Raw genomic sequence first — 23,196 nt, forward strand, 5'->3', positions numbered from 1 at the left:
TATATTTATGTATATAATGCATGAGAGAAATGTAACATGGAGAGATATTGACACTTTAACTTAAAACGGACGGTCCAAGAATTACTGAAAGAAATTGTTTTATTTGTCATATAAGTTTTGCTTGGTAAATGCCACTATTTCTTAAGTTGCCTACAATTTTTACTTAGAGATTTGATAATATTTTACGGTTACGTTTATGTTACTTGAATCAAAAATGTATTGAATACTTGCAAGTAGATATAGGTAGGTACTGAAGCACTTATGCTGTTAAACCTATATAGGTATATAATAAACGGTGTTGCATTAGCCGTGGCTAAAATTACTTAGATGTTTGACTAACACGCTTGACACGTTTGTTGTTTGTTTGCGTGCGTAAAGATTTTTCTTCTCTGATGGCTATTTGCACACAATTACCTCCATAGGACACCGCATCCGATTGATGCGGTGTTGTCTCTATCATTGATTGACTAATCAATGAACGCAGTCTTTCTGTACGTATTGTTTGATCAGGAATGGAAGATATTTGATAGAATACATGACGTAAGTGAAGGAACTCTAGATGTTGGACCTTACTGATATATGGTAATGGATATAGGTGGAAGAAAAGTTGGTACAATATGAGTGTATATATAGGGAACTCGAAGTTACATACCCATAATTGCCATTGGATTTTTATGTACCTAGGTATAAAGTTTAAGTAAAAGTATTTATATATTTACGAATATTTTGTATATAGAGATTTCAGAATCGACTGTGAGTATTTTTACCCGAAATACAATAGTAACTTTTACTAAATTTCTAATTGATATTTGCAATTACCAATGTTTCCCATTGCTTTGCCTTCGTATAATTTTACAATTTAATGGTAATGACGCTGCATCATCAGTTCCTGCGCAACGTTACCAGGGAACATGAAATATTCATTTAAAAAAATGCTACATATTACCGTTTCTAAATTCCCTTTCATAAGCGTGTAATTTACCGTATAAGGCTACTGTTTCAAAAGTGCATTTGCATTATAATATTTCGACAGCTTCTTAAAAGAAATATTTAATTTGCATAAGCAGTAGATAATTTTAAAATGTCTTAAGCATAATATTTATAAATATTCTCATATTTGTATGTCAATGTGTAATAACAATTTGCAATAGAAATGTTAAAATATTTATTTTATTTATCTTTTCGGCATTTGCTTTGTGGTAAGACTGATGCAATTATTAAAGAAAACACTTGTTTACATTTAGACCTGAAGATGGAAGCTTAGCTTCCGAAACTAGTCGTAATAAAATAATATTTTGTATATCAAAAGCATTGATAACTTTGTGGTATGGTAATAAAACACTCTTGCATTGTTTACTTTGTGTAATACCACTTTTTTAAAACACTTATCTGTGACTGATGATGGAATAATTTTACAAAACCGCTAGTCACAAATAAGTGTTTTTGAAAAGTGATATTACACAAAGTAAACAATGGATGGTAAGGAGAGTGTTTTTTTTTCAATAAAATAAACTCAAGTAGTAAAAAAAAGTGTTTTCTTTAATAATTAAAATATTTCCTTATGAAATAATATTAAAATCTAGCACATTTTTTAAATCTGTGTGTTTTTTCCTTTTTTTTTATTAAATAACATGTTGTAAACTAAACGAAATGATTGGTGCGCAAATAGAGGATAAAATTTTCCACATTTTCGTTAGTCAGTTTCCATGGCACGATTTAGACATTTGAAATTACGTGTCTGAGAAAGTACAGGAAGCAAACTGTGAAGCGTTAATAAGATTACTGCCTAGCGACTAGCAACTGGACTAGACGTCTCTCTGAAGTTAGTAATATCATAATTGCTCATTTGATTCCGGTCATTTAAAATGTAAATGCATCCATCTGATTATGGCCACTTCGGGAAAGGTTGCCAACTTTTGCAAATTATGTGCATTATTACGTATTTCTTATTTATGTATTTTACATACACATTATATCATTTATTTCAATGTGAAACGGGCTCGATAGCCTAGAGGTAAGACTTTTGTTTTCAAGATATTTATGACCATTTTAAGCATGAAAACATTCGTAATATTTCTGCTTTTCTGTCCTTGTCGTGATTTATTTCTGAACCTGCCTCACAGTAATTTAATACCGTATTATATTAATATTCGGCTTATAATAACGGACAGTAGTTTGAATTGTATTTTACTGTGATCTACTATATTTATAAAAATATTTAGTTTTTGTTCACAAATATTGGATTCAACCCTCTAAGATTTGTGGTAAGAAAATGATTACTTTGTTCACTGTGCTGTTTTCACCGTGCTGCCTATGATATGTGGTACATTTTTTGTTTGCATTTTTGTGAATATGCTGTAATTTTGCAGGTGAGATTTTTTCACAACGATTTCGCCTACTAGCGAACTTCTTCATGGCTCTATCCCAATTTATCGTCTTTGTAGACTGCTGGGGTCAGGTCTCCTCGTCCTCGGGTTGAAGGTCCTTCTATCATATATTGTACAACGTCACCTAGGCCATGCCTTAAAATCATGTTATCTTTCGGTAGCATCCATGATTTTTTGGCCTTCCTCTAGACGTCTTTTGAGGAAGACCCATGGCAATCGCCTATTAGCAAACGCTCGGAAATATTCTTGAGATGAATGTACATTTATGTACGAGTATAATATATAAATTGTTATCTTTTTAGATACAATATTTTTAAAGGACCTTTCATGATTTATTTTAATGGACAAGATTTTATCTTGTACATAGTATTATTTGATATTTATGTGTACTTATTATTTTGGTTTGGTATTATATTACATTCATTGCATTGTTGATACAGTAAAAACTGGCTCATTAACCATATAATTAAAATTTAGTCGTTACCTTCTTATCAATGCTGCAATCAGTTCCGATTGCATTAAATATTGCAAGCTATGGAAATGAAATCGTTTCCTTTTCCTTTTGACATTTCGTCACATTTCTATTCATTTTATTGAGCGTCGAAACAATGAAACTTATCGCCATTGTGTATTTGTATTACTAACGATCTTTTTGTTTCCTTTATAGGTCATGAAGATGTCTGCGGGAGATGAATGCGAAATGCAGATACTTCGATACGAACACGTTTCAGAGTTGACACATAAGGAATAAGAAACTTCTACACAACTTTGTGGAAAAGTATTCTCACGAGGTGAAATGTTACAATACTTGTAATTGTTCGATGTTTTGATAGAAGCGACAAGGCGTGAAGAATACGCGGCATACAAAGTGCTATTTTTTAAGAAAGTTCAATCGTTGTGAGAAATAGAAAACTTAAATAAATTCATTGCACGATAATTTCATTAGAGTTGCGGTTATTTATGTGAAAGTGTAGAAAAACCTTAATTCTTAGCTCTGCATAAGTTAGCAATTAAAAACGTAGCGTAGAATCAAGTTTTGACTAAGTTTAGTGCAAAGTGTTTTAGAACTCGACTTCACAATGCTGGGGGTGTTTAAGCGACGTTGGAAGCCCAAAAGGTAAGAGCTGACTCACTTTAAAATGTTTTATTATGAAATTTCCTAAAGCCGAAATATTTCAAGCGTAAAATCTGATATGTATCCCGTACGCATTCTAAGATTCAATCGTGATATGCGAAAACTCCAGTATAAACCCTAAACACGCACCCGCTCCCTTTGTAAAACCCTGCTGATTTATGTAACCTTTTTAATACCGTACGTGCTCGCCTTTGTAACTTCGTATAGCAGATTTGGCATTTTTCGGTGACACGGTGACATACTATACTAAATACTAACTACGGGCGAATGTCAAGGACTTCTTGAAAGCGCTAAGCGCCAACAGAGCGGAGGTCGAATTCTACTCTATATTTCGTAGGTTTTAGCAAATGCAACGATGACGCATTTCTGTCATCGTTTCAAGCACATATGGCATGCTTGAGCTGTCGTTTAAAATGTTTAATTTTGAACGTAAATAACTTATCATGTTTCCAAACACTCCTGTACAGATAATATACCACGTGTGGCCATGTTGGAATGCAGGTTGCCACTTAAAAAAGTTTTCGCAGGTTTTTATATATTTGACATGTTGGGTCTATAAATAAGTGACGTAAATATTGTGTATATGCAGAAAATGAAGACTTACATTTCCCTTTCAACAACTTATCTTGGTTACGATTAGAATATGATAAATAAATACCTCAAGTGATTCAAGAGTACGCCATTAAATCTGAAATATGGGTTTACGCACAGTTAGGAAGTGATCCAATAAAACGTAGGAAGTGAAATAAATAAACGTTATAAAAATACGCATTAATCTTGTCTTCCCTTTTCCTGAATTAATGAATCTCCTATTTATTTGTATCTCAAATACCTATTTTAAATTGTAATTACGAGTATGTAATACGAACTCATTCATGATTTTGTTTTAAATACTGAGGATTCTTAGTCGGTAACTTAGGCTAAATATTAAAAATCGGAAAACAAACCACCAAAGTAATAATATAATGGTTATTTGATCGCTTAGTTGGCAATTTAAATTAAAAATAATTTTTCATTATGTTAATCGAAAATATTATAATTAAATTTTACGTTCGCGTCGCCTAATAAAGGTAGGCGGGCAAATATCTGGGTCTCGACGTGTCCCAATTAAGCGGAATCGACTGTATATTGAATTATCAATATATACCTCCATATAAATATCAATATACCTCCATATATATAATGCCATGAAGATAACAGATCAAATGATTTCCTTAAAGATTTTACCATAAGTTTATGGTTAGCTAAAATTCCTGTTATTTACCTTTTTATTGTATTATAAACGTTTTTGACGTCGAATATTTTTCTGCATTATTTTGCATAGGCAGATACTAAATGAATTCAGTACGAAGCACATAATTATTTTATAAGCACAATTAGCATTAATTTTTGCGGCGTTAATAGATAGAGTGGCGCCTGATAAAATGTTTTTATTTTTTTACTATCGGGTTTATTATTCAAATCATCGTTTTATTACACTGGCACAAGTGTTCGCAAACAAGATATTAAATGCGAAGAGATGGTTAATGTGTATTGGTTATTAGAATTTTGGTGTGAAAATTAATACGCCGATTCGAAATTTCTCGATTGTTTGCTGTCTTCGTATAAATAAAACTTGTTATTTTCTTTATCGTTTCGGCATTCACTTTGTAAAAGTTCAAATTGTAAAAGAAAAACGCTTGTTTTTTACCACTTCAGTTATGTTTAATATTTTTTAACGACTTGTTTCGGAAGCTATGCTTCCATCTTTAGGTCCAAGTAAAACTGAAGTCCGAAAGGGGTTGAATTTGTATTTCTTCCTGAATATTTGGCTGAAGTAAAATAAAATCATCGCGTGGAAAGACTGGTAAATACATTCGGTAAATGGTTTCGTTAGAAGTGATCTTTTGAAGTATTTTAAATTTTACACTATCATGGAAAGAGATATATGGTACTCCCTTCTTTATGGTACTGAACCGCACTCACCCGAGCACAACGGAAAGGTTTTTTAACCCGTGAGATTTTTATAGACCGTTACTGTTAGGCCATCGTGATAACTGGTCTCGTACTAACTGCAATCTATCTCCTTATTCCATTCCTTACTATCCTTCGCCATATTGTGCTTCATTGTACAACAGGTTTTTATTTAAATAGTATCGTATCGACGAAGATCTTTTATGAAGTCTCTATGTCAGCGCTAAAGAACCTTAAGGCCCAGTATTCGTCAAGTCGCCACGTAATTTTCTCCAAGTCCAGGTTACATTTTACGTAATTAATTTTTCTCAAAACCCCGTTTTTGCATTGAAATAATAAGATTTTATACGAAATAATTACTACACTTTTTAATCACTATTACCACACCTTTCAATAACTCTTCTCTTTTCAAACTCATATATTTATTTGGAAGATAAACTTATTTTTTTTTTTTTTTTTTTTTGAATATTGAAAGCATTAACTTTGTGGATCATCTTGATAATTTATTTCGAGAAATAAAAATACTTTGTTTTCTGATCCACTCACATTTTTATTTTTCCAACTAGTTTCGGCAACAACCTGTTGCCCTCTTCAGGGTTACATTTATAACTTATTATAAATGTAGTTATAAATGTAACCCTGAAGAGGGCAACAGGTTGTTGCCGAAACTAGTTGGAAAAATAAAAATGTGAGTGGATCAGAAAACAAAGTATTTTTATTTCTCGAAATAAATGATAAACTTATTCTTTCAATATAAAAACGGTGACAAGTACGATGCAGTGCCCTATGCACCATTGGGTGTGGATAAGGGTTAGGAGTGTATGAAAGTTCTGTATTATTCTGTATCAAGTTATTACGAATAATTTAAAATGAATCAATATTATTGAATGTTGCGGTATGAATATGTTACGTAGTAGTAGTTTTTAGCTCGTTCGTGTTGATTTGGAATATATTTTTGCGGTATTTTTCTTCATCGCCATCGCGTTCAGAATATTCTCGAACAAAAAAACTCTCGTTAAAATTCCTGCCCTTGGCATTAGTGAGTTATTTTTATTCCCATCGACTTCAATTTTCATCTTCGTCTCCGAAGCAATAACAATAAATTGTATTGCTACTTAGTTGTACCCTCCCAGCGGAAGTATAAATACTTCTGGATTTTCGGAGCACTAATCCCCAAATGGTAACAAAATGTTTCGGAGGAAGAGATTAAACTATCTACGTAATATTGTGTTCTTGTGATGATGTGCACACACACACTTCACTAAAATTCATTTTTACCAATAAATATAGTTTTGCAGATCACATCAAAATTACTGTCATTGAACTAATAATAATTACGTATTATTTTTTGACATCTCATCAAAGATGAATAAGAAAATGGAAGTCTGGGCATTTACGGGGCTGACGACCGTCATAGGCTGGTTTAAGTGATCACTTTACACACGTGTAACATTCACCAATTTTACCTATTATCGACAACCACACTACTCAAATTCTTGGAAGTTCTATATATATGAACCCATTTTGAAACAGTGTTCTTGAATCACTAGAACTTTACTAGAGACATCTATTGGTGAGATGAAAAGAAGCCTTTTACTAAGCAGAAACTCTTTTATTAGTATGTGAGGTCCGAATCCTGGATTATAATCACACAAATGAGTAACGCCAGAAAATATAATTTTCATTTCTATCATTTTAGGTTATAATTTGACCAGATAATTTATTTACAACATTTTGAGTGTGTCCAAAACTTGTTCACAAATCTGGATTATGATAATCCAGATTTGTTAACAAGTATTTGGACGCACTCAAAATGTTGTTAATAATTAAGTATATGAAGCAATTAAATTTTTATTCCTTTTGTCAAAGATATTTATTTAACTAATTCTTAACCATTAAGAATTCCAAAAGCGATCATGTTTTTATGAACAGTGTCCGTCGATGGTTGCTTCTCGTTGGTAGGGAAAAAGTCGAAAGAGAATTAATTAAGACCAGGCGTAATTATTTTATTGTAATACCTATCTACTGTAAATTGTTATAGTATCTATTGTACGTAATGTATAAAATCTAGTAATATAAAAATAATTTACATATTGTATTAATATGTAAGTATTTCGGCTCAACACAGGCTATGCCTAAAGAGCCGTAATACATATAATTAAAAAATTAAAAAAATGTTTCTATGAAAAAAAAGTTATAGTTTATAACTGAAATTTAAAGGTTATTAACTTTTTTTTCTCTCAAAGTACTTAAACATATTAGGTATATAAGTCTTAATTATCATTTACTTTAATATGTTACATACATAAGTCACATAAATGTATAATATTCCCGACGAGTAATTGGTATTGTTCATTTTGGGACATGGGATTAAGGTTAACAATAATAATAAAAAAGTTACAAATAAGAAAATACAGGGTACAATGTAAAATATGTAACAGTAAAAGGTACAGTAAATAGGCATAAAAAATATCAAGTAAGAATCATGTTTTAGGGGAAAAATAGAAAATATAACTAACCACCAACAAGTATTTTTTCATTTCACTAATAGATTTATATAATCCACTGACACTTCGTGATGGAATTGCATTTTAATATATTATTAGATTAAAACCAATATTTTTAGCTTTTCCACTTTATTTTAATTTGACCAGCGACCGGGTTTCGTCGTAACCGACATCTTACCTCAAACTTAAATATATATATTTTAATATAACTTGTAAAAATCATATTATTTTGATTCACAATTCGCACATAATCATTAATTCTTGTTTTAACTAACATTTTTTTATCATTTCATTTTAAAAATAATAAGGGATTTATTATGAAACCAATATTTACTATAAAAAAATAGTTAATTTACCTGATTTTGGTATATTAAAAAAATCTTATAGTTTCATATTATTTTATGCTTGTTTTCAGTTCTGGGTTTGCATGAAGTTTTCACGTTTGAATTTTTATCTTCTCGCATATAAAATTTCCGCCCACTATTCAAACTAAAATGTGTGTGTACTTATAATTGCTGTAATAACTCGTGATGTTGACATTACCAGAGGTTTATGTACACTCGTGTAAAAAATGAAATATTGTAATTTTTTGGTACTAACATAATTCATATTATGTATTCAAGAACCAAACATAATTACTGTGCTATTTTCGACAGTTACTTGAAAATAATAAAGTAGAGAAATGCGTACTTTGGTATGTTGTCTACGAAATTATGAAATAATTTATTAGATTACATTATGTTGCTGTTTGCAAAAAAAACATGTTTTTTTCTTCTCCTCGGTAAATCGAATATTCTAACTTAACTACCTAACCATCACGCCGCAGGAGTAGGCAGAGAGAATAGGACGCTACACCAATCTGTCTTTATACACAATCTTCGCCTCTTCCACATTCATACATCTTCTCATGCATACTCGTCGATTATTCTGATTCCTAACCTGACCACTTTCAAGTATTTTAAATACTTGATCATGCTAAGTTTATCTCGGTCTTCCTCTGCTTCTATTACCAAACACATTCGACTCATAAATTTGTTTGATTATCCTTTCTCCGCTCATTGGATTCACATGCCCAAACCACTCAATGCACCGAATATTAATATTGATTTTTTTTTAAATTGTGTTTATTATTTTTTTACTGTACTCTATGGAAATCGGTGGTAACTACTACGAAGCCTGTTGTACCTCCATTGGAAATGTATTATTTGAGTGGTTCATTTGCAAACCACGTTATGTTAAAGTTTTTTAGCCAAAGGCGCCAATCTGTAGAAAATTAAAAATATTAACGTCCATATTTATCATAATATGCCAAAACTTTATAAGTTAGGAATAAAATGGATTAGAAAAATCAAAACTCTTGCAAAACTCGCTAAGCCGATCGACAGTTTACTTTCTAAAATCTCTTAATAAAGCTCAAATCGGTATACGATTTAATCTTCTACCGATTGCCGCCATTGGTTTTAACCAATTTAAAAAAAATGTTTTTTCAAACTATTTTTTTTAACGTAACGTGGTTTCCAAGTGGACTACTCATTTAAGTACTTAGTAATTTATCAGGCCGACTGTCGCAGTTAGAAACCAGCTTCTTAATCTTTCTCTCTCACCTGTTTTTCATCTCTTCTGTAAGATGAATGGTCCCTGACCTTTCTTCAATGGCGAGTTCATTCTGCATCGCACGTGTAAACTATTATATAAACCCTGTTTCCCATCCCTGACATTAGTAGTTGTATGTTGTGTGTCGTCCCAACTAGTACTTAGAGCTTAGACACTGTTATGCACACATTCACAGAGCTGGTTAGTGCTAATGGGGAATGTTTTGCCGATAACATGTTTGGAGTTCCATATAGATGGGTGTTTGTTCCTATGTACATATAAATGTTGATATAACACAATTATCAGTATCCTGTAGTAACCCAAAGATGGCGCATTCTGACAATGAATGTTTTATTTAGAACTAGCAGTACCCGGCCACGCGTCGCTGAGGCTCTGACTGGATAAATGCAAAAGAAAGAAAATAGCAAACTCACATTACTTACATGTAAATGTAAAAAAATATATAAAACAATAAATAGCAATAGAAAACATTGAAAAGTGACGGCAGTGTCAGGGAGCACGCCGTTACCATAGACAATGTTTAGTATTGCGGTAGTTGATGTTACGTTTAATCGATGGCGCTGCCATTTTCTGTTTTGTTTTATAAATATTGTTTTATTAAAATAACACTTTTTGCCTGTCACAGGTAAAAACACCCATCTAAATGAAAAATACGCGTATATTTATATATCATGTTATGTCATAATTTCAAAACAATTTTGAGATTATGAAAAAACTAACATTTCATTTATATGTATATATATTATAATTATATACATACATACATATATATACATATAATTATATATATATATATATATATATATATATATATATATATATATATATATATATATATATATATATATATATATTATATATATGTATTTATGTCTATACAAATACAACTTTTTTAGTTAATATAAAAAAAATATGAGTGATGGAAATCTTTATTTGGACTTTAGCAAAAGGTTTGAATTTTTATTTAGTTAAATCAATTAATTTTTATTTGTTAAAATAAAACAATGCACTAGTATTATCTCACGCTGGTGGCCAAGTATTTTGTATTGTAAAATACTAATCATATCGCTGTCAAGTGCATTGCCTTTTAAATGTTAATTAGAGAAACGATTTTATTTTACATATTGAACATACGTGGACACTCATTATTAATAAACATTCGAAAAACCTATTCCTGGCTTAAATTTGAAATTGCTTAATCCTAAAAATGGGCATTCAATATTATGTAATTTCCCTTTTGTCATGATATGAGTTTTAAATTAAGATTTCAATTTTAGCTCTAAGTAGAACTGAAGACTTTAGATATAACTTACCGAAAAGTAAGTCATTAATTAAAATCTTCGGAGTAGATACCAAAGTACCAGCAGACTTCGCAATATCCGGAATTCAAATTGCTTTTCAGATTAATACATCACTTTTTATTAATACGTCAATTTTAAGATCAAATAAATTCATCATACCATGGGAAAACATGCATATACTCATATATTGACGTAAAATTATCTTTTTATTTTATTTAATGAGTCGTTTGAAGTGTAGAAGTACTTTTTTTCAATTGACTTTTTTTTTAAATTTAATTCGTTCGATAAACAATACAGCTGTTTAGCTTTCTAGCTGCTAGCCAATCCACTGATTCGATTACACTAAAATATTTATTTAATAAGTCTTGGTATTTATTTATTTTATTGAACAGAAATTTTATGTACGGTCCGAATCCTGGATTATAATCACATACATGAGTAACTCTAAAATATCCTTTTTAATTTTTTATTATTTCAGCTTATAATTTCACCAGTCAATTTATTTACAATATTTTAAGGTATCCATGTTAATCCTTGTTAATCCAAATACTTGTTCCAAATCTTGAATATCTCAAATCAGGAGTTTTTATATTATTTTGATCACTTAAACCAGCCTATGACGGTCGTAAGCCCCGTAAATAGACTAGAACCAGACTTCCATATTTTTCTTCATCTATGTTGAGATGTCAAAAAATAAAAAAAAACTCCTAATTGATTTGTGAACAAGTATTTGGACACACTCAAAATGTCTTAAATTAAAATATTATCATATTGAATCGAGTCTGGACCGTATGCGTGATACACCAGTATAAAAGGACACTTCTTAAGTGGGCGATCATACATGCATGCAAAAGTATATAATATTGAATGATTTACGTCGCAAGATGGCGTCACGTAATGATGTATAATATTTGTACATGGATGTTACCTGCTTTGGGTGGATGTACGTACAATGTGTGCGGACTTGTGAAGATGTGGAGAAGCCGCGCCGCGTTCCATCCTAAAATAATTTTCTCGGAAAAGCGTGTAACTCTTTGAGATACCCGCCAAATATTCAGTAAAGGAGTGTCAACTTTGGTCGACTTTATTGGTCTACTCGGTCTATAAATCTATACTCGCTGCAAAGGTAGACCACTGACGGTTGTATAGTGATAATATTCACCACGCGGTTTCATGTGTAAGTGCCAAATAACATACATATATGAGCGCTACACGATAGGGTATTCGCATACATCAAAATGTTTGTGTAATAATTTATATGTATACAAATCAATTTCATGTATATACTCGTATAACTTATTTATAAATATATAACTTATTCAGGAGTCAAGAAGTTGAAATGGGGTATAAAAGATTCAAATTATTTTTTAAATGATTAGATTAATAAACATTTAAAGTATACATATATTTGATAAAAGATAAGAAAAATCGCTGTAATGCGCCAGATTTCGTACCCAAGTTCGAAGTCTTAGCTTATACATTTCAGTTTCGATGGATGACTGCTGACTGCAAAGCTTTTATATATAAAGCTCCTGAAAGGACGTCGGAGCATCGAGGTAGGCAGGATCCTAACAAAGAATATTTAATACAGTATTTTTTCTGTGATATTATGAATTAATATTGTCCGTAATCTGTAATGCATAATCCGAACGATTTGGGCTTCAGATGGCTGCGATAAGGAGCTCCATAATCAAGACAGGCGATGTCAGATCCAAAAAAATCCTTGTTTCAGCTTTCAACTTAGCCATCAACTGTGCTGAAGTCGTCCAGAACACTAAAAAATTAATGGTTTTGAAACGAAGGCGTAATTAAATATTTGAACACCAGTCAGTTTCCTTGGTTCAAAAGAAAATGTCTGTTTTTTTACAGCCAAAATAAAAATATTAAATTGTTAAATTATTCCTTCAGTATCTAAACAAGAATATAAAATAAAGAGCATTTACATAAACCGAATTTTCCCATTGTTCTCTCGTTTTTCTCAAAACATCTAATTAAACTGATCCGAACAACCCACTGCACGATTTACGTTCGGATTAGCGAGCTGGTGCTGTATTGATATTTGTAAGTCGTTTAGCAAGATCGTGTTAGGTCTCCACAATACATTAACGTCATATCAAATTTTACATATGTCATATGATGTGTCAGTAAGGGTAATGTTTATAGTAGTTGTGAATCGAGTTAGAGCGCCATGTGCAGAGCAAGAGTAGGGTAAAAGTAATGCTGTGATTAATAACCGAGTTGTCGTGTTATGGCGGCTCCAGAAATATCTTGTGTAATTTTGGACACATCTTGAAGTGACATGAGAATTCAGTGAGACATTCGTATTTCGTCATGATTATCAGGCATCATCTTCTGTCTTTTATCTAGTGCGTTTCATTATCGTATTATAGAATCTTTTATTGTATTTTCAATCCCCGTTCATTGCATTTATGTACATATGTATGTTCAAAAAAAAAGATTTATCACGCTTACAACTTAGTGTGTCCTAATACTTGTTAACAAATCTGGATTATCTCCAATTATAGGAGTTATTTTAAATATTATTTTTTGATATCTCAACATAGATGAAGAAGCATATGTAAAATAGATGTTCTAAGTATTTGAGTAGTGTGGTTGTCAATCATGGGTAGAATTGGTGAATGCTACACGTGTGTAAAAATGATCACTTAAACCAGCCTATGACAGTCGTAAGCCACGTAAATGCGCAGACTTCCATCATCTATGTTGAGATGTCAAAAAATAAACTGCCATAATTGGAGATAATCCAGATTTGTGAACAAGTATTTGGACACACTAAAAATGTTGTAAATAAATTAACTGGTCAATTATTAGCAAAATAAAAAAAATTAAATAATATTTTTTAGCGTTTCACAAGTTTGTCTAGGATTCGGACCTCACATAGAAATGAAATGAAATGGTTTCTGCTCAATAAACAGCTTGCCTCATCCCATCATATATGTCTCTAGTGAATTCAAGAACTGCGTTTTGAGTTTATTCAATATATCTAAAACTTCCAAGAATTTGAGTAGTGTGGTTGTCAATCATGGGTAGAATTGGTGAATGTTACACGTGTGTAAAGCGATCACTTAAACCAGCCTATGATGGTGGTAAGCACTGTAAATGCCAGACTTCCACATTCTTCTTTATCTATGTTGAGATGTCAAAAATAATTTATCTTGTCAATTACACTACGGAGATTAATTATGCATTATTTATTTAGACTATTTATTTTAATCTCATACATTATATTATTATAATCGGCATATATCTTAAACCAACCTTGAGGTAGGTTGAGACATTGATGATATTAGCTAGTATTAGGCAAAATACACGTATGTAAATATATTATCATGTAATATGAAAATCATCTTCATGTTTTTTACTAAAACAAATATTTTAAAAATACATACATAATACTATGCAAATATTTGAATTTAATAAAGTGCCCTTGAAATGCAGCCAAATTTGGCAAACGTAGCCCAGTGCCAGGTTCGTACTGTGTTAGACATTTGGACAGTGAAGAAGCAATGACGTCATTAACTCACATAATAATTCACCTGCATATAAGGAACTACTAATGCTGAGCCGTCTTTCCAACATAGCAAAAAATATGTTTTAAAAATACTTTAACCATAAAAAAATTTAATTCAAAAGTGTATAACTCGATTAAAAGAGCATATTTAAAAAAATATTATTTGTTGTTAAATACGGAAAAACATTTTTTCTTTAATTTATTAGAATATTTTTTCCTGCAAAAAAACTGTCTTCGTCTTTTGACCCTAACAGATGTTTGATCACGTCAGGCGCAATTTACTAGTGATGAACTATATTTTATTTTCAGTATTTTTTTAGAATCCATGGATGAAAAAACCTTTGTAAATAAACATTCATGAAAAGTCTACAAACAAATCCTCATTAAATTCGCCCAGTTTTTGGTAACCAATTGATAAATAATGCACATTTTACAGCAAAAATAATATTTTTCACATCGCTCCTTTTAATACATCAAGACATAAAAGATGGGACATCAATTTAAAAATCAGTTTCACTACCAAACTTATTTTCTGATCGTTGTATGTATTCAATATACAAGGCTACATGGTTTTCGTTCATAAATTAAAAACGGAAAAATGACGATATTAGTTATAATAATGAAATCATAATATGTCTGAATGTCATCACGATTTACATATTATTATACAATAGTATATCCTTACAATATTAGATAAACACATCCTGTGTTTTGTATTATTAGTACGTTCATCCTTCGTCAATCTCTAATGCATAATATATAGTATTTTATCAGCTCCTCTACCATCATTGCTTCTAAACCCGCAGGGTATTTGCAACATTATATTAAAATAATTTCAAAGGTCAATCCATTTTCCATCATTTCATCGTCTTCGCGTGAAATATTAACCATTATTATTCCAAAATAAAATAGCGACGCATTAAAATAAAAGCATGTTATGTCATGATGTTATTATTTCCGCTTCATATGCAGTGTAAGAACAAGTTATTATTTAAAATACCGTCTTATTAAATCTTTGTAATGTGTGTTATTAATAAACTGGTTCGTACAAAATTCACTTAGATTACGGGCATCGATATAATGGTACTTGAGCGCGAATTACAATATCAGACTACCAGGATGTTGACATGTATATTGTATGGGTGATTGGCTGTTGTGTTGTTGCCTGGGCTTTGTGATTCGTTCTCCCGGTATCCTAACATTTGACTTGAAGGCAAGCTCTGTACTGGGTAATTTTCCACCGTTTCAGATAATGCCCAATTCACATTGAATTCGCCACGTCCAGGCGGTCTACTTTGTCCTCCCGTCACTTGATTTTGCATACGAGAACTAGTCGACCAAGAACGCAGAATACCCGGCCTCTGCTTTGTAAGGATTAATCCTTGCCATATAATTTGAGAAAATACGTTCGCCAATGTATTCAGTATTTAGCAATATAATAGATACCTATAACTCTTTTTATTATCTCCAAATTGTACGAGGTTATTCGCTGTCATTATAACATAATGATATTGTTATGTACTGGGAAAACATAATGACTATCATTCGAACACTTCTTCACACTGAAACTGATGAGGAAACATTTCTTTAGCATATCTTCTCTTAAATAAATGTACATTCCACATCAAAAAGCCGTAACGAATTGTGGTGACATTGATACATTTTGTCATTTGACTGGCATTTCAAAACTCGTAGTTCCTAAAGGATTATTTTATTTTATAATATATAGATATGGAGAATCTGTCATCATTTCTATAATTCGTTTCCTGACAAAAGTTTTTACTCAATTGAATTTAAAACCCTTACCATAAATACCTTAAACTTAAATTCACACAATTTAATTTCGTTTTGTCGGAAAAATATAAATAATCATGATTTTCAACCCCTACCCTGTGTATATCTTCCTCTAACCTTTGTCCAAACCCAATGATGCATAGGGCACTGCATCGTATAGAAGCAGTGTTATCCTGATCGTGCAGAAGAATGATAAATGTCCTGATAAATGCACGAAGAAAAGAAAAAAGGTATATAACATATACAAAAAAGTCATAAAGCCTCCCACTAGTCTGATGATGTCGATAACGACGAAACCCGGTCACTGGTCAAATAAAATATACATATGTGGAAAAAACCATGTAGTCGTTATTTTATTATATAAAATGACAAACAACTATATTTCGTTAGAAGGAAACTTGTCTTTAACAAAAAAAAACTTATTTTCCATACATACATTCAACTAATGATCACATATCCACATCACTAAATAATAGGACTATCTAAAATACAATGATCGATACTAAATTAAGTGGACGATGAATGGAACTGCATCGAATTGTACTGACCGACACTGAACCATAAAATACTGTTATAACAGAAGATATACGTCTCGTTAAATGGTGTGAGGAACAATTGTAGCAGTCTATTTCAAAGATCAATGTCAGATCGACGATATAAATGAACGATGAACATCGTAAAGCATATTGAACGCCAAAAGTGACAAAAGATTGGCGGTCATAACCTCAACCGACATCACATAAAGATTATCTGGTGTTTTAGTCTAGTATGTACATTTATTCAAAATATAAATAATGAACGTTAGTGTGAATACGAGTATTTTTAAAATTTATTTCTCAAACAAAAATGGAGAACATTATGGAAGTCTAATGACAGGGCTTACGATCTGTCATTGGCTGATTTCAGCAATCACTTTATACGATGTGTGACGTTGACCATTCTACCCATAATTGTCAACCATACTTCTCAAATTTTACAAGTTATATTTATGCATTTTGGCATCTCAAAACATATGGAAGTCTGGGTATTTTCTTGGCTTGCGATCTGTCATAGGCTGATTTATGTGATGACTTTATACACGTGTAACATTCACTATTCTACAAATAATTAATAACCACACTATTACATTTTGTGTTTTGGAATAAACACATGTATCATATAGTTAATATCTATGTTTTAATTGAAAAGATCTTTCATACCCTACTTTTTTGGTATCATCTATGGTAGAAATTAGTAATAAGTAAATTACTTATTATTAGCAGAAATCTTCATGAAATGTATTTAAAATTCTTGTCGAATTATTTTATATACCAGGACACACTCAAAATATTGTAAGTATGAATATTTTACTAAGCTTGTATGTTAGTAAAGATATTCAGGTATATTTTGAGCGTCATTCAATACTCGAAGACAAAAAATAGGTCCACAAAAATGTAATTCATTTGTTTGACCTGAAGTTGCGCGCACAGCCAAAGCAACAGAATCCAGTATTGTAACGAAGAGATTGATGGTTAGTTGAACTGGCAAAGTACCTTCGACGGAGCTCACAAATTGAATACTAAAGTATTGAATTAAGATTTATAGCCTCGCGTGTTGACAGCCGCGAAAAAAAAACAAATTTCAAGTCACGTGATAGCCACGCGGGCAGGATGGTTAGCTTTGTGAATTATTCGGGTGAACGCCCTAAACAATGAATCCTGTAACGTTTTAAAATTTCGATCAAACTCTTACTTCAAAGAATTAAGAGCTTTTATTATGTTTGAATAAGAACTCAGGGATGTGAAATGTATATGCAAATCGACAGGCGGCGCAGACAGATCCTGAGGATCTATAAAAAGAAAAAGAAGAATAAAAAAGAAATATATTATATTCATCGAAAGTTCTACCCGTGTCAAGTTCACCAGTGGAGAACTACGTATGTAGTTATTTCCTAGTATATTATGAAATAATCGTATAGATAACAGCCAACAGCTAACAGGCTTGGAAGATACTGATTACATTTACACCAGGTCACTGTTCCAGCTAATATCATTCACAAATAACCTCGTAATCTGATAACGCCTTTTGTATACCGTATTATACACGGCGGTATATCGAATTATCTAAAAAATACATTGAATAATTTCTGAACTTACCCGGAACCGATTGGGTGATAAAAAACGTTACAAAAATCGAGTTGAAAATACGTGAAGATCCTTCGTGATGAGATAAGGTTATTTTACAAAGAACATCAATAACTATACAGGTCAAATTTATAGCCCTTTCAGATTCCATCTCTCCTGGTACAATTTCTCAAACCTTTTAAGTAAAAGTAATAGGTTTATTGAAAGCATAAACATATAAATAGCCATCATCGCCCCTGTATTTTGAAATGGGGGTTTCGCATGATTTATTTGCCTTTATTATGATATTTTAGGTTTATATATATTTTTTTTAAATATCGTTTTTTATATGAAATGTTCGGATCGGGAGGAAGGGTATCCTCCCCATTGTATTCTACCCTCGCCTTGATAAAATCAACGATTTCTCTAGCAAAATTGTATGACGTCAAATAATGCTGAAATCGCAATTGACATCGCCCCTGATAGTAAAGACTGCAGTGCGATATCTGAAGTTCGCTAGAAGTATCAACGACGTACATATAAAACGGGAAACGGCATAATAACCCTGAAAATGTTATTAGCATGTCTTCTTCTCTAGGACTGATTCACAATTGACAATTCAAAGAGAATTAATACAAAAAAGAGCTATAACTGCTTATTCTTATTGGCTAATACTGTTTTCCACCATAGGTTTGTCAATCAAAATAGTAAAATAAATAACAATTTATACAGCGCCGTTTTCACGAAAAATCATATCAATGGCGATTAAGGTCTATGTATCATGCTTATTATTAGCACAAAAGCATGCTTCTGAACTGGTTTGCTTATGAGCGTGCTAGTATCGACGACAGTATGCTTAGAGCATGCTCGTCTTAAGCATGGTCATAAGCATACTTTATGAGTAGACTGTCTGTTTGTTACTTTACTTAGAGCCGCTGTCATCTTTTATTATTTAATTTGAGTAGGGGCGTACTGCACGGCTAACCCCAAGGTAGACGACTCTCGGCCAGACCACGAAAAAGATGGATTGACAGCTGGGAATCAACATCGCAGGAGGCTAATCCGTCTTAAAAACAGGCCACAAGAAGAAGGAGTAAAAGAAGAAGAGAAGGGGTGTAGTCAAAATGTGCATCAATATTAATTTTAAAAAATATATAATAATTTTGGGTAAATTATACAGCGCCATTTTCGTAAAATACTACCACGTGGGCAATGATTAAATTATGGGAGGAAGAAAATTATCGAAATTTACGGGCAAGGTTTTTGGACTTGTCCCTTGAAAAGCGATGTAGGGAGATGATGTAGGTACCTCGGGCATTTGTGCCAGCATACTTTATACATATTCAGTGGGTTCCGGGAAGCAGGTTCAATTACGCGAGTGCGCATGTGCGACAGGTGTATTTTTAAACATAAGGAACCAAGCCTACGCTTCAAATCCCACGTGTTTAACGATGCAAAAAGGCTGAATAATGGCGCGAATCCTTCAATGACGGGAATCTTATTACGAAAATACTATATTAAGCTCGCGTCTTTATTTTACTCTTTCACACAATTTCCTTTCTTGCCAATTTTTTATTTTATTTTACTCGTAGATTAAAAAAGGGTAAAAATATTGCATACTTTGTGGGCTCATGTCCTCTTTCATTTGGGATTAAGATATGTAGATACTATATTTAAGTCGTATTTATCTTAGTCAATTTGGATCTATAAAAACCTTATTTTATCATCAAGATGTCAATATCTGATTCCGATGTTTTAATTGATTTTTGACATCGGGTGTCTCTGCCACCAGGGCAGGGCATTCACCTCATTATGTCGTAATTTGAAGATGTAAAATTTTCTATGCCCTGGAAATGTTTATCGCTTCGTCGGCTTGTTATCTCGGGAGGATGAAAAGCGCTGAGTGGTATCAGGTAGGTACCAACTACTGGAGCTGAGGACAAAAGAATGAAGAAACTTTCAACACTCTAGAACTCCACTTATCTTCATCTCTTATCACGTTGTGCAATCATAGAGATGTTTTATCTGGAGTTTTTAATGTAGTTTGCTCCTTCAGCGTTTGCGCTATTCAAAAAATCAAAAACTATACGTAAGCTCTTTAGATTGTGGATTTAAGGCAGCGACGCAAATTTCGGTTTCGAGATCAACAATCGATTCCCTTATTCTGCAGTGAATTCTTGTGTGTGTTTTTGTTTTTTAATCGAATGCCTCCGTTTTAATAGCTTTATTTAGTAACTCAAAGGTTGTTATTTTACACAGCTCTGGAAATAATATGACATGTGTTTTCGTTTTTATAAACGTCCTAAGAAGGTTGATTGTTTTTTTTTTTAACAAGTCTTCATAAATGTGCTGTCAATACATTTTGGGTTTCGTAATGTTTCATCTTTACTAGATAACCGAGAGGCGCTTTTGATAATATCTGTTTTGTTTTTTAGATTTGTATAATAACTGATTTAGTTATTAGTAGCTACTTACTTTTCATCTTCTTTGTTAACATAATAGTATCGACAAACATGTAAAAAGTGAGAAGTATCTACATATATTGAAAGCTGTCCCACCGCATTCCCAGATCTGATACAGAAGCACCTAGGCTTCCTGACAGATCTGCTCTTGCAAAGCAATATTTTTTGTACTAAGTTTATTGAAAATGTGAAACAATATAAAATTGTATCCCGATTTACTGTGAATTTACATTTAAAAGCTTTCAATATCCCTGTCACTGCCAATCAAAATAAACACAAGTTTGTAAATCCATCACCAAATTTTCCAGAAGTATCTACAGTCTGAATTCTTACACTTGATGCAAGTTGTCTTGCTGTCTTTATCTGTCCTCAAAAAGCGATATTAATTAAATCAAGTGGGAGCCAAAAATTATGACACAGTTCTCAAAGGCGCACCTGACTTCCCCGTGTTTATTAATTCGAGCTGAGAATCTGAAATGATATATGCAACTCATTAGACTATTAGACTGACTCATTCGAGTCGAGAGAGAGGTCGTCAACTTATTCGGTTTCATTACCTCAAACAATTGTCATTTTGCAATCACATCAAGACTGTATTAATCGAATTATACGTAAATATTACAACTTGCTTGTTCTCTGATGGCATAATTATTTGTATAAAAAAGGTAATGCTCACACTCTATGAAGTATACAGACAAAAACATTGCTTATTACCAAAAACCAGTTTGAAATCCATACAATTATTTTGTATCAATTTCATAAATTTTTTTAACCTCTTGTTAAACTTTGAATATGTGAACATTAAGTTGAATATTATTTATTGTTTTGGCATTCACTTTATGATACATAAACATGATTTTATTATAAAAAACACTGGTTTTTTACTACTTTAGTATTATATTTTATTTTAACGACTAGTTACGGAAGCTACAGATGCTTCCACCTACATTTATATTCAAACCCGTAGATGGATGCATCTGTAGCACCCGAAACTAGTCGTTAAAAATAAAATATAAAACTCAAGTGGTAAAAAATCTATGTTTTTATTTATAAATTATGATGAATATTTTTAAATATTCTTGCCGTATTTATGAATGTTAAGGCATAATCAAAATGTTTCAGTTTAAAAATAAGGTTTTTTTTCTACACAATTTTTTAATAATAATGCGATAAATGTTTAATCATTGTGTTATAAAATTTATTGTAATGTTGGTTAAGCCAAGTCGCGCTATACGCACAAGTTTTCGGCTTCGAAAATATCTATTTGTTTAATGGATGACTGTGAGATTATGCGTGTAATGTGTGTTTGTAGGATGTAAGTAGACAGTGGGACAGTGGACAGAATGTTTGCAGAGTAAATACCCGGAAACGTGAGAGGACAGAGGACGGAGAGTGCAGAACCGAGAGCCACGCGCTGGGGAGTGATTATGCAAGCGGGCGATGCGACACCCACGCGACTCCGACTCCAAACCAAATGTAAGGCAACTAGGCAACCCAAATAGCCGAGCTGGTGTGCGCTGATCCGTGCGCATACACAGCCCGCACACTGCGACAAATCTCGTGCTCCGGGAGACCGGAGAGAGTGAAGAATCGCTAGACGGAAAGCTGCGAGTATTAAAACATGTTCTGATCTAAAATATCAAGAAAAAAATGCTCGCAGATTTCGCTGTGAAGATAAAGTTAGACACGAAGTAATGAAATAAGCGAAAGTAAAAATATTAGCGGAGAGAACATTTATCTAAGAAAATTTGGAGCGCAAAAAATAATCATATTACGAGCAAGTTATTTGTAAAATGTGCATAAATCATGTCTTGTTTATTCTTGAATTTTTCTTTTATAATTTGTTTGCAGATCAGAAGAATATTCTATTCCGTTCGATTTTTTTGAGACAGGATTTATTAAATCTTATTTAATTTAGTAATGTTAAATTGAAGTATTTTTTTAAATTTAAGAATAAGTGGAATATCCCGCAAAACAATAGTGAGGATAAGGGAAGGTAAATGTGAAAAATACATCACAAACACCTAGACCAATTAAAAATAAATATATTTTGAATTCATTTTCCATATTTAAATAAATGCTATTTAGTAATTTAAAAAAAAATTCTGCTGTATAATTTGTTTATTCGATAGGATTCTCCGATTTCTTGGCGTATAGTAAATTGTAATTATCGCTTTTAAAAGTTTAATTGAAGCATCACTTGAAATTTAAACGTAGATAATTGATACTTAAAAATTGATTTATTAACACGTATCCGAAAGTGAAACAATAAAATCGACTCCCACACACAGCCTACCAGCTCTTCTACCAACCGAGGTACTTGCGCTGGTACCAAACTCTCGACACATCTTGCTCAACGACTCATATCCTCATAACATTTACAGATTTTTTACGATCGATTGTTTTCCG

General features: G+C 32.1%; 1 protein-coding gene across 2 annotated transcripts in view; it reads left to right on the forward strand.

Annotated features, from left to right (window-relative positions):
• LOC148306554 (uncharacterized) overlaps positions 1 to 23,196 on the forward strand; it is a 459,678-nt gene that overhangs the window by 5,509 nt on the left and 430,973 nt on the right. For both annotated transcript variants that reach the window (XM_088264798.1, XM_088264799.1), the window contains exon 2: positions 3,055 to 3,504. In XM_088264798.1, coding sequence (XP_088120924.1) covers positions 3,467 to 3,504 — 38 coding nt within the window. In that variant the 5' untranslated portion in view covers positions 3,055 to 3,466. The remainder of the gene's footprint in view (positions 1 to 3,054; positions 3,505 to 23,196) is intronic.

The sequence above is a fragment of the Brachycentrus maculatus genome, unplaced genomic scaffold (assembly GCF_059751285.1).
Source record: "Brachycentrus maculatus isolate JH-2025_06_01 unplaced genomic scaffold, ASM5975128v1 h1tg000238l, whole genome shotgun sequence".
Lineage (NCBI taxonomy): Eukaryota > Metazoa > Arthropoda > Insecta > Trichoptera > Brachycentridae > Brachycentrus > Brachycentrus maculatus.